General features: G+C 44.9%; 2 protein-coding genes across 3 annotated transcripts in view; both read left to right on the top strand.

Moving 5' to 3' along the window:
* Positions 1 to 10,454, top strand: part of LOC137524131 (zinc finger protein 182-like) — a 36,603-nt gene extending 26,149 nt beyond the window's left edge. The window contains exon 4 of the mRNA XM_068243681.1: positions 9,033 to 10,454. Within this exon, the coding sequence (XP_068099782.1) occupies positions 9,033 to 10,207 (1,175 nt within the window). The 3' untranslated portion in view covers positions 10,208 to 10,454. The remainder of the gene's footprint in view (positions 1 to 9,032) is intronic.
* LOC137524137 (zinc finger protein 436-like) overlaps positions 1 to 14,714 on the top strand; it is a 297,499-nt gene that overhangs the window by 104,657 nt on the left and 178,128 nt on the right. The gene's annotated exons all lie outside the window — the stretch shown is intronic.

Raw genomic sequence — 14,714 nt, 5'->3', positions numbered from 1 at the left:
TATTTTACAGTGGGGATGGTGTGTTCAGAGTGATATGCAGTGTTAGTTTTCCGCAACACATAGTGTTTTGCATTTTGGCCAGAAAGTTCCATTTTGGTCTCATCTGACCAGAGCACCTTCTTCCACATGTTTGGTGTGTCCCCCACATGGCTTGTGGCAAACTGCAAACGGGACTTCTTATGCTTTTCTGTTAACAATGGCTTTCTTCTTGCCACTGCTCCATAAAGGCCAACTTTGTGCAGTGCACGACTAATAGTTGTCCTATGGACAAATTCCCCCACCTGAGCTGTAGATCTCTGCAGCTCGTCCAGAGTCACCATGGGCCTCTTGACTGCATTTCTGATCAGCGCTCTCCTTGTTCGGCCTGTGAGTTTAGGTGGATGGCCTTGTCTTGGTAGGTTTACAGTTGTGCCATACTCCTTCCATTTCTGAATGATTGCTTGAACAGTGCTCCGTGGGATGTTCAAGGCTTTGGAAATCTTCTTGTAGCCTAAGCCTGCTTTAAATTTCTCAATAACTTTATCCCTGACCTGTCTGGTGTGTTCTTTGGACTTCATGGTGTTGTTGCTCCCAATATTCTCTTAGACAACCTCTGAGGCCCTCACAGAGCAGCTGTATTTGTACTGACATTAGATTACACACAGGTGCACTCTATTTAGTCATTAGCAATCATCAGGCAATGTCTATAGGCAACTGACTGCACTCAGACCAAAGGGGACTGAATAATTACGCACACCCCACTTTGCAGTTATTTATTTGTAAAAAATGTTTGGAATCATGTATGATTTCCATTCCACTTCTCACGTGTACAACATTTTGTATTGGTCTTTCATGTGGAATTCCAATAAAATTGATTCATGTTTGTGGCAGTAATGTGACAAAATGTGGAAACCTTCAAGGGGGCCGAATACTTTTGCAAGCCACTGTAAATACAGCAGTTGAGTCTGTGCTGTACAGTCCTGGCCAAAAGCTTTGAGAATGGCATAAAAAGTGGTTTCCAGTAAGTTTGCTGCTACAGTTGTTATGATACCAATTTGCATATACTCCAGAATGCCATGAAGAGCAATCAGGGGAATTGCAAAGTCCTTTTTTAGCATGAAAATGAACTTAATCCCCCTCAAAAAACAGTTTACACTGCATTTCTGCCCTGCCACAAAAGGACCTGCTGAGATCATTTCAGTAATGTTCTCGGTAACACAGGTGAGCGGGTGGCTGAGCACAAGTCTGGAGATCATTCTGTCATGCTGATTGAATTAGAATAGCAGACTGGATGCTTTACATGGAGGATAATGCTTGAAATCATTGTTCTTCCTCTGTCAACCATGATTACCTGCAAGGAAACACGTGCCGTCATCATTACAAGGATATTGCTGCTACTGAGATTGCACCTAAATCGCCCATTTATCAGATCATCAAGAACTTCAAGGAGAGCTGTTCAGTTGTTGTGAAGAAGGCTTCAAGGCACTTAAAGTCCAGCAAGCACCAGGACCATCTCCTAAGGATGACTAAGATGCAGGATCGGGGTGCCAGCATTGCAGGGCTTGCTCAGGAATGGCAGCAGGCAGGTGTGAGTACATCTGCACACACAGTGAGGGGAAGACTCTTGCAGGATAGCCTGGTGGGAGGAAGGGCAGCAAAGCAGCTGCTTCTCTCCAAGCCAAATGAGCGCTACTATCAGTCCTGTCTTGTGCCAACAGTAAAGCCATTCATGTGTGGTGCTGCTTCACATTCCTATGGATCCAAGAACAGCTTGGTGAAGAACAATGCCTCTTCCTTATATAGCACGCTGCATCGTGCTATATAAGGCCAAAGTCATAACCAAGTGACTCGGGGAACAAAACATTGACTTTTTTAGGATAATGGCCAGGGAATGTCCCAGACCTTAGCCACCTAGACGGTAACCCTGAGTGAGACTGTGGCCGGAAATCAGCAGCTCAGAGTGGTAACCCCGAGCCTCACTCGGGGAAGCCACTGGTAGGAATGAATACAGAGTGCAGCATGGCAGCGAATGCAACTCTCCTCCCCCAGGATCCAGATGCTGGCAGCCATTCTTCTTCCCGTCCTCAGAGGCTCTCATGGCCAGATTTATCAAAGCATTGCCAACAGTTTTTTTCTTCTTGAACAGTTCTAACCAGCAGGGAGAACTATTCTGCATGATAAGAAACTTCTTAAATCCTACTTAATAGCGGCAGTTTAACATAAATTTCAAAAACTGCTCTACAGTTAAGAAAAGTACAAATCCATCCCTAAACTGCTGTAGATTATAAAGTGCTTAAAGAGACACTGAAGCGAAAAAAAATTGATATAATGAATGGTATGTGTAGTACGGATAATTACTAGAACATTAGTAGCAAAGAAAATATTCTCATATTTTTATTTTTCAGTTTTGTATAGTGTTGTTTTTATAACATTGCATCATTCTCTATTTGCAGTTTACATACTACTCAGCATTCTAAATGATTTTAAAGAGCAGGGCAGTGAACTATTGACCTTTCCTCTGCAGGAAAAATAAGATGCAGTGACTGACAGTTGAGATAACAAGCTTCAAAAGACAGAGCTCTCCATGACTTTGAAAGTGGTGGAGCTCAATGGCTCTTTTGCGTAGATCACTGGTGTTTCTTAAAGAGACTGTGTAACAAAAATTTCATCCTTTTTTCTACTATCCTACAAGTTCCTAAACCTATTCTAATGTGCTCTGGCTTACTGCAGCACTTTCTACTATCACCTTCTCTGTAATAAATCAACTTATCTTTCCCCTGTCGGATTTGTCGCCCTGTGTCTGGAAGGCTGCCAACTCTTCAGTGTTGTTGATCTGTTATGCACGCCACCTCCACGCCCCTCTATGAACACTCCCGTGTGTGTTATTTACATTAGGCAGCGTCTCTGCTCTCTTGTCAGTGAGAGAAGAGAGCTGCCTTTTACAAGCTGGATACATCGTCCTCTGTTAGGCTGTGAAAGGAGCTGGGCTGTCACATACTGAGGAATTACAGATACCGGGCGGAGCTGTCTGTAGGAAGAAACAATCGGCCTGTCACTCTTCAGTGGATGAGAGCTGCAGGGGGAAGAAGGTAACACACAAATGATCTCTTGAGATTCAAAAGGAAGGCTGTATACAGCCTGCTTGTGTATGGATGTATTTTCTATGTGTGGACATATTGTACATCAACCTACTTCCAGTTTTGGTGGCCATTTTGTTTGTTTATAAACAAACTTTTTAAAACTGTTTTTGACTACTTTTAATGCGGCGAAATTGTGACAGAGGGGAATAGGAGATGTCCCCTAACGCCTAGGTTCTCAACGTGTAGTTCGCGTATCCCAGGGGGTACTTCTGATGGTTGCAGGGGGTACTCGGGCCTTATATACTTAACCAAGAATAACAAATTTAGAGTTGTAGAAAATGATAAATCCTATTTAAACAACACCAAATTAGTGTTTTAGCTATTTAAAAGCAATACTAAAGGCTTGGAAATAGTTTAGAACCAATTATCATGTACTAGCTTTAAATATATATTTGTCAAGGGGTACTTGTGATAATGTTTACTATGCTAAGGGGTACTTGATGAGTACAGGGTTTTAAAAGGGGTACATACCAATAAAATGTTGAGAAACACTGCCCTAACGCACTGGTATGTTTACTTTGATGTGATTTTTAACAATACAGATTCTCTTTAACTCTTCCTGTACTGGAAACTATATTATCTGCTGCTAATGTTTTATTTCTTAGCTGTACTACACATACAAATCATTATATCATTTTTTTTTTCGCTTCTGTGTCTCTTTAATAGCACTTCTACAGATTGTGCAGGGTAGTCTGGGCATGAGTTTGCTTGTATCAATACAGCAGAGGTATTGGTTGCTCCAGCATCAGCAATTCCCTTATACACTGCACTGTCTGAGGAACCTTTCTAACTCCTTTTCTATTTTAGAACCATTTTTAAGAAGGAATCTGCACTATCTAGTGATTTCTTAAGATGTCTGAGACCATTCTGCATGGATTTCTAAAAACCTACCAATATTATGACTCAGACTCTCTTGATAAATGTCTGCCTCGATCCCTCTGGTGAGATCGCTGTCTGTCGTCATGACGACATGTTTAAAACAATATTTTGTTTCAAATATTTTCGAATATGTTGATTGACATGCCAGGGTGAATTGCAGAGTTCCCGAATAAGAAGGGACAGCACTGTAATTATTGACTCTCTGCATAAATTTGATTAGTCAATAAAAGCATTTTACACTTATGAAATGCTTATAATTATACTTCAATACATCACAAAAACAACTAAAACAGATACAACAAACTGAAACTTTGTGAAAACTAGTATTTGTGCCATTTTCAAAACTGTTGGCCAGGACTGTAGAAACTGACTTTATCTGTCACTGCTACGGCAACACACATGACTGCTGACAGGACAATGGGGGACATTTTATCAAGAGTGTCTGAGATAAAATATCGGTAGGTTTTTAGAAATCCATGCAGAGCGGTCTCAGACATCCTAAGAAATCACTAGCTAATGCAGATTCCTTCTAAAACTGTTGTAAAATAGGAGCTAGGAAGGTCTCTCAGGCAGTGCAGTGTGTGAGGGGAATTGCTGTTGATGAGGTAACCAACACACCTGCTGTATTGATACTGGCAGGCTCTGAGGAGGAATTCAGCAGGTGGGATCATGTCTAGCCTGCACTCTGCAATCATGTCTAGCCTGCAGTTCTACATCTGTAGAACTGCTATCAAGCACTTATTAATCTGCCCCAGTTTAGGGATGGATTTGCACTTTTCTTAACTGTTGTGCAGCTCTAGAAATCCAAGCTAAATTGCCACTATTACCTAGGATTTAAGAAGGTTCTTATTATGCAGAAATGTTCTCCCTGCTGGTTAGAACAGATTAAGAAGAAAAAACTGTTGGTAATGTGTTGACAAATCTCCCCGATTGACTGTTCTCAGACTGACACTTCAGGGGGACATCTTATCTCACCTCCAGATAATGGTACAGAAAATGATGGCACACTACTAGATTTTATTGCTGAAAATATACCCAGCAGACGTCACCATGAGGACAAATCACCAGATCTCTCCAATCCCGAGGAACCTTCTGATAGATCCCATCCTGTTACCTCAAATACCCATCCAAAGTGTCACAGTGCCGATAGATCAGGAGATCCGTCTTATTCTGGGGAATGTTCCAGTAACTCTTAGGCCTTGATCACATCATAAATCACAATCGCTGATGCCTGCGTTTTGTGATTTAGTGGGCGAATATTTATTTTTTTTACTTTATTTTTTGCGCCTCCTACAAAGCACTTTTTTAATCGTTTAGCGATTTCCCTATACCTGCCATTATAGGCAAATCACCCTGAAAATGGTACATGCAGCGCTTTGGTGAGTGGGTCGTACTAGAGTCGATCAGATGTTAACGCTCTCATAGGGGATCATGGCACTTTTAAAAATCGCGAAAGCGTCTTTAGTGTGAACAAGCCCTTACTGATAGAGAGGGAGGTGGGAAGAATTATCAGTGCACAGAATGTGGGAAATCTTGTAAAAAACACATTCAATCTTGCTGCACACGTGAGAGTACATACCAGAAGCAGCAATTTCCATGCTCTGAGTGTGGGAAATGTTTTAGTCACAAAACTGGTTTTATCAGACCTCAGAGAAACTCATACAGGTGAGCGTCCTTATTTGTGTATCGAGTGTGGGAAATGTTTCAGTCAGAAAGCGGATCTGCTTTCACATCAGAGAACTCGCACAGAAGAGAATCTTTATTCATGTCCTGAATGTGAGAAATGTTTGTCAGAAAGCTCATCTTCTTATACATGTGAACATTTTCACAGGAGAGCGTCTTCATTCATATCCAGAGTATGGGAAATGTTTCGGTCAGAAATGTCATCTTCGTATATGTTACGGCCAGAACCCGAAGTCTGGCCACTGGCCTGTCAAAACATGAAGTGGCCGTGCACCTGTGGCCAGTGTTAGAAATGAAATATTCCCGGCCACTTGCCGCGACCAAAATGTTTTAAAATCGCGGCGTGAATTAACTCCCCTGGCGGTACGGCAATGTGTCAGATGAAGCCACCTCTTCGGCTCTGCCTCCTCTCCTCCCCCTGCCTTTCTCCTATGCAGCTATGGCAGCCGGGAACCACGCATATCCCCGATCGTTTGTAGCGGCAGGGAAGCAGAGCGGGAAGGCTGCAGACATTACTTCTGCCAGCGCCCGCTCTGCAGAGTAACGAATGGCAGGATTCCCTGCCGCTACGAACTACTCTGGGGACATGCGTGTCCCTGGCTGCTGCAGCTGCATAGTAGAGGGGAAGGCGGAGGAGGCAGAGCCAAAAAGGCGGCTTCATCTAACACATTGCCGTGCCACCATGGGAATAAATTCACCCCGGGATTTTAAAACATTTTGGCTGCAGCAAGAAATTTATGCAGCTGGGAGTATTTCATTTCTAACATTGGCCGCAGGTGCACGGCCACTTCGAGTTTTGACTGGCCAGAACCTGAAGTGGCCAGACTTCGGGTTCTGGCCGTAACATATACACTACAATACAAAGTGGTGTACATGTGAGAAGCGGATTGAAAATCCTACATCATTCCAAACATTTTTTACAAATAAATAACTGCAAAGTGGGATGTACGTAATTATTCGGCCCCCTGAGTCAATACTTTGTAGAACCACCTTTTGCTGCAATTACAGCTGCCAGTCTTTTAGGGTATGTCTACCAGCTTTGCACATCTAGAGACTGAAATCCTTGCCCATTCTTCTTTTCAAAACAGCTCCAGCTCAGTCAGATTAGATGGACAGCGTTTGTGAACAGCAGTTTTCAGATCTTGCCACAAATTCTCAATTGGATTTATATCTGGACTTTGGGCCATTCTAACACATGGATATGTTTTCTTTTAAACCATTCCATTGTGGCCCTGGCTTTATGTTTAGGGTCATTGTCCTGCTGGAAGGTGAACCTCTGCCCCAGTCTCAAGTCTTTTGCAGTCTCCAAGAGGTTTTCTTCCAAGTTTGCCCTGTATTTGGCTCCATCCATATTCCCATCAACTCTGACCAGCTTCCCTGTCCCTGCTGAAGAGAAGCACCCCAGAGCATGATGCTGCCACCACCATATTTGACAGTGGGGATGGCGTGTTAGTGTTAGTTTTCTGCCACACATAGCGATTTGAATTTTGGCCCAAAAGTTCCATTTTGGTCTCATCTGACCAGAGCACCTTCTTCCACATGTTTGCTGTGTCCCCCACATGGCTTGTGGCAAACTGCAAACGGGACTTCTTATGCTTTCTGTTAACAATGCCTTTCTTCTTGCCACTCTTCCATAAAGGCCAACTTTGTACAGTGCATGACTAATAGTTGTCTTATGGACAGAGTCTCCCACCTGAGCTGTAGATCTCTGCAGCTCGTCCAGAGTCACCATGGGCCTCTTGACTCCATTTCTGATCAGCGCTCTCCTTGTTCGGCCTGTGAGTTTAGGTGGATGGCCTTGTCTTGGTAGGTTTACAGTTGTGCCATACTCCTTCCATTTCTGAATGATCGCTTAAACAGTGCTCCGTGGGATGTTCAAGGCTTTGGAATTTTTTTTTGTAGCCTAAGCCTGCTTTAAATTTCTCAATAACTTGATCCCTGACCTGTCTTGTGTGTTCTTTGGACTTCACGGTGTTGTTGCTCCCAATATTTTCTTAGACAACCTCTGAGGCCCTCACAGAGCAGCTGTATTTGTACTGACATTAGATTACACACAGGTGCACTCTATTTAGTCATTAGCACTCATCAGGCAATGTCTATAGGCAACTGACTGCCCTCAGATCAAAGGGGGCTGAATAATTACGCACACATCACTTTGCAGTTATTGATTTGTAAAAAATAGTTGGAATCGTGTATGATTTTCGTCCCACTTCTCACATGTACACCACTTTGTATTGGTCTGTCATGGGGAATTCCAATAAAATTGATTCATGTTTGTGGCAGTAATATGACAAAATGTGGAAAACTTCAAGGGGGCCGAATACTTTTGCAACCCACTGTATGTATTTGTACTTGTACTGCTGGATGTCATGATTCTACAGTGACCTTAACTTCTCATATACAGTACATATGTTCCCCGATATTTGTTTTGTACTATGCATCGGGCTATTGAAGATGTTCATGCTATATTATTAAGAAATAGTAAAACTGGGGAAGACTAGAGTTAATTAAGGGGGTGCATGAGAGACTGGCCCGGCTGCCTGGCAAGAGTGTGAGTATATACAGGGGGTGCATGAGAGACCGGCCCGGCTGCCTGCCAGGAGTGTGAGTATATACAGGGGGGTGCATGAGAGACCGGCCCAGCTGCCTGGCAGGAGTGTGAGTATATACAGGGAGGTGCATGAGAGACCGGCCTGGCTGCCTGGCAGGAGTGTGAGTATATACAGGGGGGTGCATGAGAGACCGGCCCGGCTTCCTGGCAGGAGTGTGAGTATATACAGGGGGCGCATGAGAGAGCGGCTTGGCTGCCTGGCAGTAGGGTGAGTATATACAGGGGGGTGCATGAGAGACCGGCCTGGCTGCCTGGTAAGAGTGTGAGTATATACAGGGGGCGCATGAGAGACCGGCCTGGCTGCCTGGTAAGAGTGTGAGTATATACAGGGGGCGCATGAGAGACCGGCCTGGCAGGAGTGTGAGTATATACAGGGGGGCGCGTGAGAGACCGGCCCGGCTGCCTGGCAGGAGTGTGAGTATACAGGCAGCCCCCGGCCAGTCTTTCCCCGTATGCCTCTTACTCTATCACTGCTGTGTGTCCTCTCCGGCTTACCTGAAGCCTGTGTCACCTGCATGTGCTGCCGTATAGGTAACCCTCTCATACTGCAGCAAATGGAGGTGACACAGGCTTCATAATGCCAGAGACCCCACACAGCAGCGATAGAGTAAGAGGAGCACGGGGGTCTTTCCTGCACCACCCTGTATATTCTCTTGTCATTATCTGTCACTGCTACGGCAACACACATGACTGCTGACAGGACAATGACTGTTCTCTGACTGTTATTATTTCTCCAACAGATTATGGTGCAGAAGATAATGGTGCTGCACTACATTTACCAGCAGGAAACTCCATTGCTGAAAATATACACAGCAGACCTCACCATGAGGACAAATCACCAGATCTCTCCAATCGTGAGGAATCTTCTGATAGATCCCATCCTGTTACCTCAAATACCCATCCTTTTTTATGTTCTGAGTGTGGGAAAGGTTTTCATTTGAAATCTGGTCTTCTTAAACATCAAAGAATTCACACAGGAGAGCGTCCATACTCATGTCCAGAGTGTGGGAAATGTTTCAGTTGGAAAAGTAATCTTTTTAGACATCAGAGACGTCACACAGGAGGGAATCCTTTCTCATGTTCAGAGTGTGGGAAATGTTTCAGTAAGAAAAATGAGCTTGTTAGACATCAGAGAAGTCATACAGGAGAGCATTCTTACTCATGTCCAGAGTGTGGGAAATGTTTCAGTCAGAAATTTTATGTTGTTAAACATCAGAGAACCCACACAGAGGCGCGTCCTTATTCGTGTCCTGAATGTGGGAAATGTTTCCGTCTTAAGGCTTATCTTCTAAGACACCAGAAAAGTCACACAGGAGAGCATCCTTATTCATGTCCTGAGTGTGGGAAATGTTTCAGTCGGAAAAGTAATCTTTTTAAACATCAGAAGAGTCACACAGGAGAGCGTCCATACTCATGTTCAGGGAGTGGGAAATGTTTCGGTAAGAAAAATGATTTTGTTAGACATCAGAGAAGTCACACAGGAGAGAATCCTTACTCATGTCCAGAGTGTGGGAAATGTTTCAGTCGGAAAATTTATGTTGATAAACATCAGAAAACTCACACAGGGGCACGTCCTTATTCATGTCCTGAATGTGGGAAATGTTTCAGTGTTAAGGCTTATCTTCTAAGACATCAGAAAACTCACACAGGAGAGCGTCCTTATTCATGTCCTGAGTGTGGGAAAAGTTTCATTCATAAATCTAATCTTCTTAGACATCAGAGAAGTCACACAGGAGAGCGTCCTTACTCATGTCCAGAGTGTGGGAAATGTTTCCTTCAGAAAGCTCATCTCCTAGCACATGAGAGAAGTCACACAGGAGAGTGTCCTTTTTCATGTGCAGAGTGTGGGAAATGTTTCAGTCAGAAAGCTAGTGTTATGGCACATCAGAAACGTCACACAGCAGAGCGTCCTTAGTCAGGTCAGGAATGTGGAAAGTTACAGTCAGGCAGCTTATAAAGCTACGGGGATACAAGCACAAGTCTCCTGGAAGCACATATTAGAGCAGCAGCAGCAATGACGTGGCCTCACAGTGCTGGAACTACACTACAGATGTCACCTGCTCTACACTCAGGACTTTCTCCCTACGTCCTCCAGGACGGCCCCTCCTGAGACTGTCTGTCCCTCCCCAAACCGGAAACACCTACCAGAAGTAATTAAAATACAAACCAATCAGCATAAAAGCTCCCCCCCCCCCCCCCCCCCACCAGTTCTTCTTCTGTTTCTGCATCACCCAGGGAAGCACCTGCTTATTATTATTAGTAGGGAGGCCTGAGAGCACCTCCCCTGCGTTAGGTAGTATTTGTGTAAAGTGACGGCGGTGGGGTCAGCTCTGCTGGGCAGCCTGGTGCGTGGAGGTAACGGGTTACCTGGAGCTGTGTACTGCGCTGTTACTGGGCTCATGGAATCTGATAGAGCGCCACCTCCATGGCTGTATTTTCTTGTGTAGAGGATGAGTCCTTGCCGTGCGTACCTCCGTTGTGGAGTGGGCGGGATGGAGCGATGGTTTGATCACGCCTATTGGCGTGTGATTGGCTGATGGCCGTCTGACTGGCGGGGGAAGGCCGGAAGCAGGAAGCGTGGCTTTTAAGGTGCGCACTTGCTGCGATGCTCGCCGTTCTGCGAGGGGACTATGGAGCAGTCACCAGAATCCGCTGCAGGACACACCCCCAGAGGCTCCCACAGAGTAGGCCAGTGCACAGCCTGCGGTAAGGGCTTGTTCACACCTTGGGCATTTTGAGTTTTTTTTTTTTTTGTGCCAGCGATTTTTAAAAAAGCTCTGAAATCGCTAGTGCCATGAATCCTTATGGGATAGTTCATAACAGATTGTTGCGTCCACTTTCCATTCAGCAAAGCGCTGCAGGTACCATTTTCATGGCGATTTTGCTACAATGGAAGGTATAGGAAATGTGCAAAACGCTCACAAATTGATTTATCTGGTGATTGCGTTTGCGCTTTTGTAAATAAATGTATTCATTTGCAGGAGAAAGAGTTCACTTTCTGACTGACATCAGGGAGTGAAAAAAGGAATCGATCTGCAACAGCGCTTACAAAGCGCTTTGTACAAAATCGTAGCGCGCAGTGCAGCATCGGGAGGGGGGGGGGGGGAGCGCAAAAAATTGAAAGTCACTGGTGTCAGCGATTTCTATTCTAGATGTGGACAAAGCCTGAGAGAGGCCGTTTGCCTCATTTTCTCCTGTCTGGCTGGTGATTTTGTGAGTATAATGCTGATGGAATGTTTATTTCATGTTTTTGCAGAGATCTTTGCAAGACTTACAAAGTGTAATGCTAGATTGCCTGAGGGGGCTCCTGCAGTGTATGTGCAGATTGTCATGCTAAAGTGACTGCTGCAGTATCTAAACCTGAAAGCACCACAGTGGCTTTGTTGGACGTAATAAAGTCTATGAAGGAAGAGCTTACTACTACATTGTCAGCTTTCTGGGCTGCTTTGCCTCCAGTATCTCTTCAGACTGGGTTATTGCAACAGCAGCAATTTGCTTTACAACCCATACAGCCTCAAGTCTAGCACCAGCCAGTTGCCCATACATCCACTAACATCATTGGTCAGATGGCCAGACTGATCAGACTCAGGTGGAGGGGATTCAGGATTCTCCTGAGGGAGTCTCACTCCCTCTGTTACCACCCTCAGGGAGAGTTAGTACAGAAGCACTGACTATAGATCCAGTTAATATTCCTCTATTATTATCACTAGAGGAGGTTTCAGAGGGTTCCTGGGAAGAAGGGGAAGCTTTAGACTCAGACTCCTCCCTAACCCCGTCATGGATTAAAACTTCTCACTATCTTTTTAGTGCGGAGGATGCTTCAGAGCAGCTGAAAGCAGTATATGATTCTGAGCAGATCCAGGAAACCCAGGTGATGGCCTCAGCTCAGGGTGATATGTACAGAGGGTTACCAGGGCAGAGCTCCAGAGTCTTTCCAGTCCACAGACCAATCAAGAATATAATCTCTTCTCAGTGGAAATATCCCCAGAGACAATTATTCATACCTAGACCTTTCAAATACAGATTCCCATTTAACCACTTGAGGGAGGCAGTGTTTTTCCTAATTGGGCCACTGCAGCTTTAAGGACTTGCTGCAGGGCCACACAACTCAGCACACAAGTGATTCCCCCCCCCCCCCTTTTCTCCCCACCAACAGAGCTCTCTGTTGGTGGGGTCTGATCTTTCCCCAGATGTTTGGGGGGTTTATTTTTTTAATAAAAATATGTTTGGGTTTTTGTTTTTTTTAAATAAATTTCACTATTTTTTTGTTTATTTTATATCTCTCCCTCCCTATCTAGGTTTCAGCCTATGACAGAGAATCACTTTCCTGCCTGCCAGGGGGACAGCCTTGTCACACGGCCATCCCCAGTACAGCGCTGCTGTACAATATTAATAGACGGCTGTTTCGCCGTCTAACAGTCTCCGAGTCGATTGCCGCTGGGAGACTGAAGGAGATGTGGAGATGCGCGCGCATTAGCGCTTGTGATCTCCTGCAATCTCCGCCCGCAGCCATTCACGGCAATCGGTGTGGAGCGGTCGGCTAGGGGTTAAAGTGGACCTGAACTCTTGTACAGGACAGAAAGAAAACCTAGAGAAATGCCCCCTGTATGTATTTAGAGAGTTAATCCTATCTAATTCCCTCTCATTTGTGTCTAAAAGACGTTCTGATTTCAGATCTGCATTAATCAGGAGATCCGGTCAAAATGTCTTAAGCTTTTCGCCCCTTTATCCCAGTATTCAAATGACACAGATTTGTCCTTCGAGGACATGGGATCGCTCAAAGATCCCACGGATAAAAAGGCAGAGATCATCCTAAAGAAAGTATGGGATGCTGTGGCATTTTCATTTAAACCTGTGATTGCCGTGGACTGTCTTGTAAGGAACTTGGTCAAATGAATCAAAGGCTTGCAGAGGCAGCAGGTACCCCACATGAAAAGAGCCTAGAAGCTCTTCTGGTAATTTCCAAATCAGTAGCCTTTCTAGGTGATTCTGCAACAGAGTCAGTGAGATCAGCAGCTAAAGTCCTGGCACTTATAAATTCCTCCAGAAGGGCGGTTTGGCTAACGAGGGAGGGGGGTGTCTCTTCCAAACAGAAATGATGTACAGAGGCTGAGCTGCCCAATTGTGACCTCCCTCCCCCCTTCCTTTCCTGAGCCACAGCCAGACAATATCTATAGGATTGAGCAGCAGCATGAACATGCATGTCTCCTTAACAGCAGTGCCTACTCACTGTATTAAAGTAGTCAAGTCCTAACTCCCTCTGGCAGAGCAGGAGAGGTTGAGAGGGACGTTCAGGAGAAGGGGGGCGGAGATTGTCATCAGCTACGCTAGATTCTGGGCCGAGACGGCCACAAATGTGGCTTAAAATAACAGACACTCAGGCCTTGTTCACATTGCATTCCGTTTGCGTGTCCTTCCACGCTTGGCGTTTTTATTTCCGATTCATGGCGATTACCTGCGCGCTGGTTTTTCTTTTTTTGTGGACCACTTTTATAAGCGATTTTGCCGAGTGATTGCATTCTTACACTTTCTGACCGCAGTCAGGAAGTGAACTCTTTGACTCGGAAAAGAATAAATACAATGTATTTATTCTTAAAAATGCGAACGCAATCGCTGCACAAAGCGATTTTGTGAGCATTTGCATTTTTCCTATACCTTCCATTGAGGCAAAATCCCCTCAAAAATGGTACAGGCACTGCTTTTCTGAGCGAATCGGAAATGAACCGCTCAGATGTAAACTGTCTCATAGAGAATAATGGTGTAAGTGCTTTCAGGGCGTTTTTGAAAAATCGCCAGCGCTTAGAAAAAAGCAAAAAACGCCTCTAGTGTGAACGAGCCCTCACTGGGGCACATGTGCTGCCTGTCCCAGCTGCTACTCCTGGCTCCTGATCTCACTATGCTGGTGTCAGGATCTGTGTCAGCGAACAGAGAGAATCTGATTATTGGTGATCTACAGTATCACCAATAATACAGATATCACCTGATCATTGATGATCTGCAGAATCACCAATAATACAAGTGTAACTAACCTCCAACACCTAACACAGTAAATAACAAATAAGACAGCAATAATTCGTAAACTCGTGAAAATATCCACCACACGGCAATTCCTCAGAGGTGTGGTTACCTCTGAATGGGAACCCCGTGTGTGAGATCCTCGGTCCAGGCGAAGATTGGGATCTCAGCCCTTGGCAGTAATCGTCTGCTAGGGCAGGTATCTCGGAGAGGCAAGCCTCAGAGATAGCCCTCCAGTGGGAGACGTTCCACTGAAGGGAGAAAGGTCAGACAAGCAGAGGTTCGGCAACAGAGAAGGCGGCAGCAGTACAGAAACGGAAGGCTGATTCAGAGTCGGTAAACAGGCAGGGTCGGCAACTTGAATCAGATAGGCAGAAGTACAAGAGCGATTAGCGTAAAGAGAAGTC

This window comes from Hyperolius riggenbachi, chromosome 7 (genome assembly GCF_040937935.1).
Source record: "Hyperolius riggenbachi isolate aHypRig1 chromosome 7, aHypRig1.pri, whole genome shotgun sequence".
Classification (NCBI taxonomy): domain Eukaryota; kingdom Metazoa; phylum Chordata; class Amphibia; order Anura; family Hyperoliidae; genus Hyperolius; species Hyperolius riggenbachi.
The sequence above is the reverse complement of the archived record's forward strand: the minus strand, read 5'-3'. Positions and strand labels throughout refer to the sequence as shown.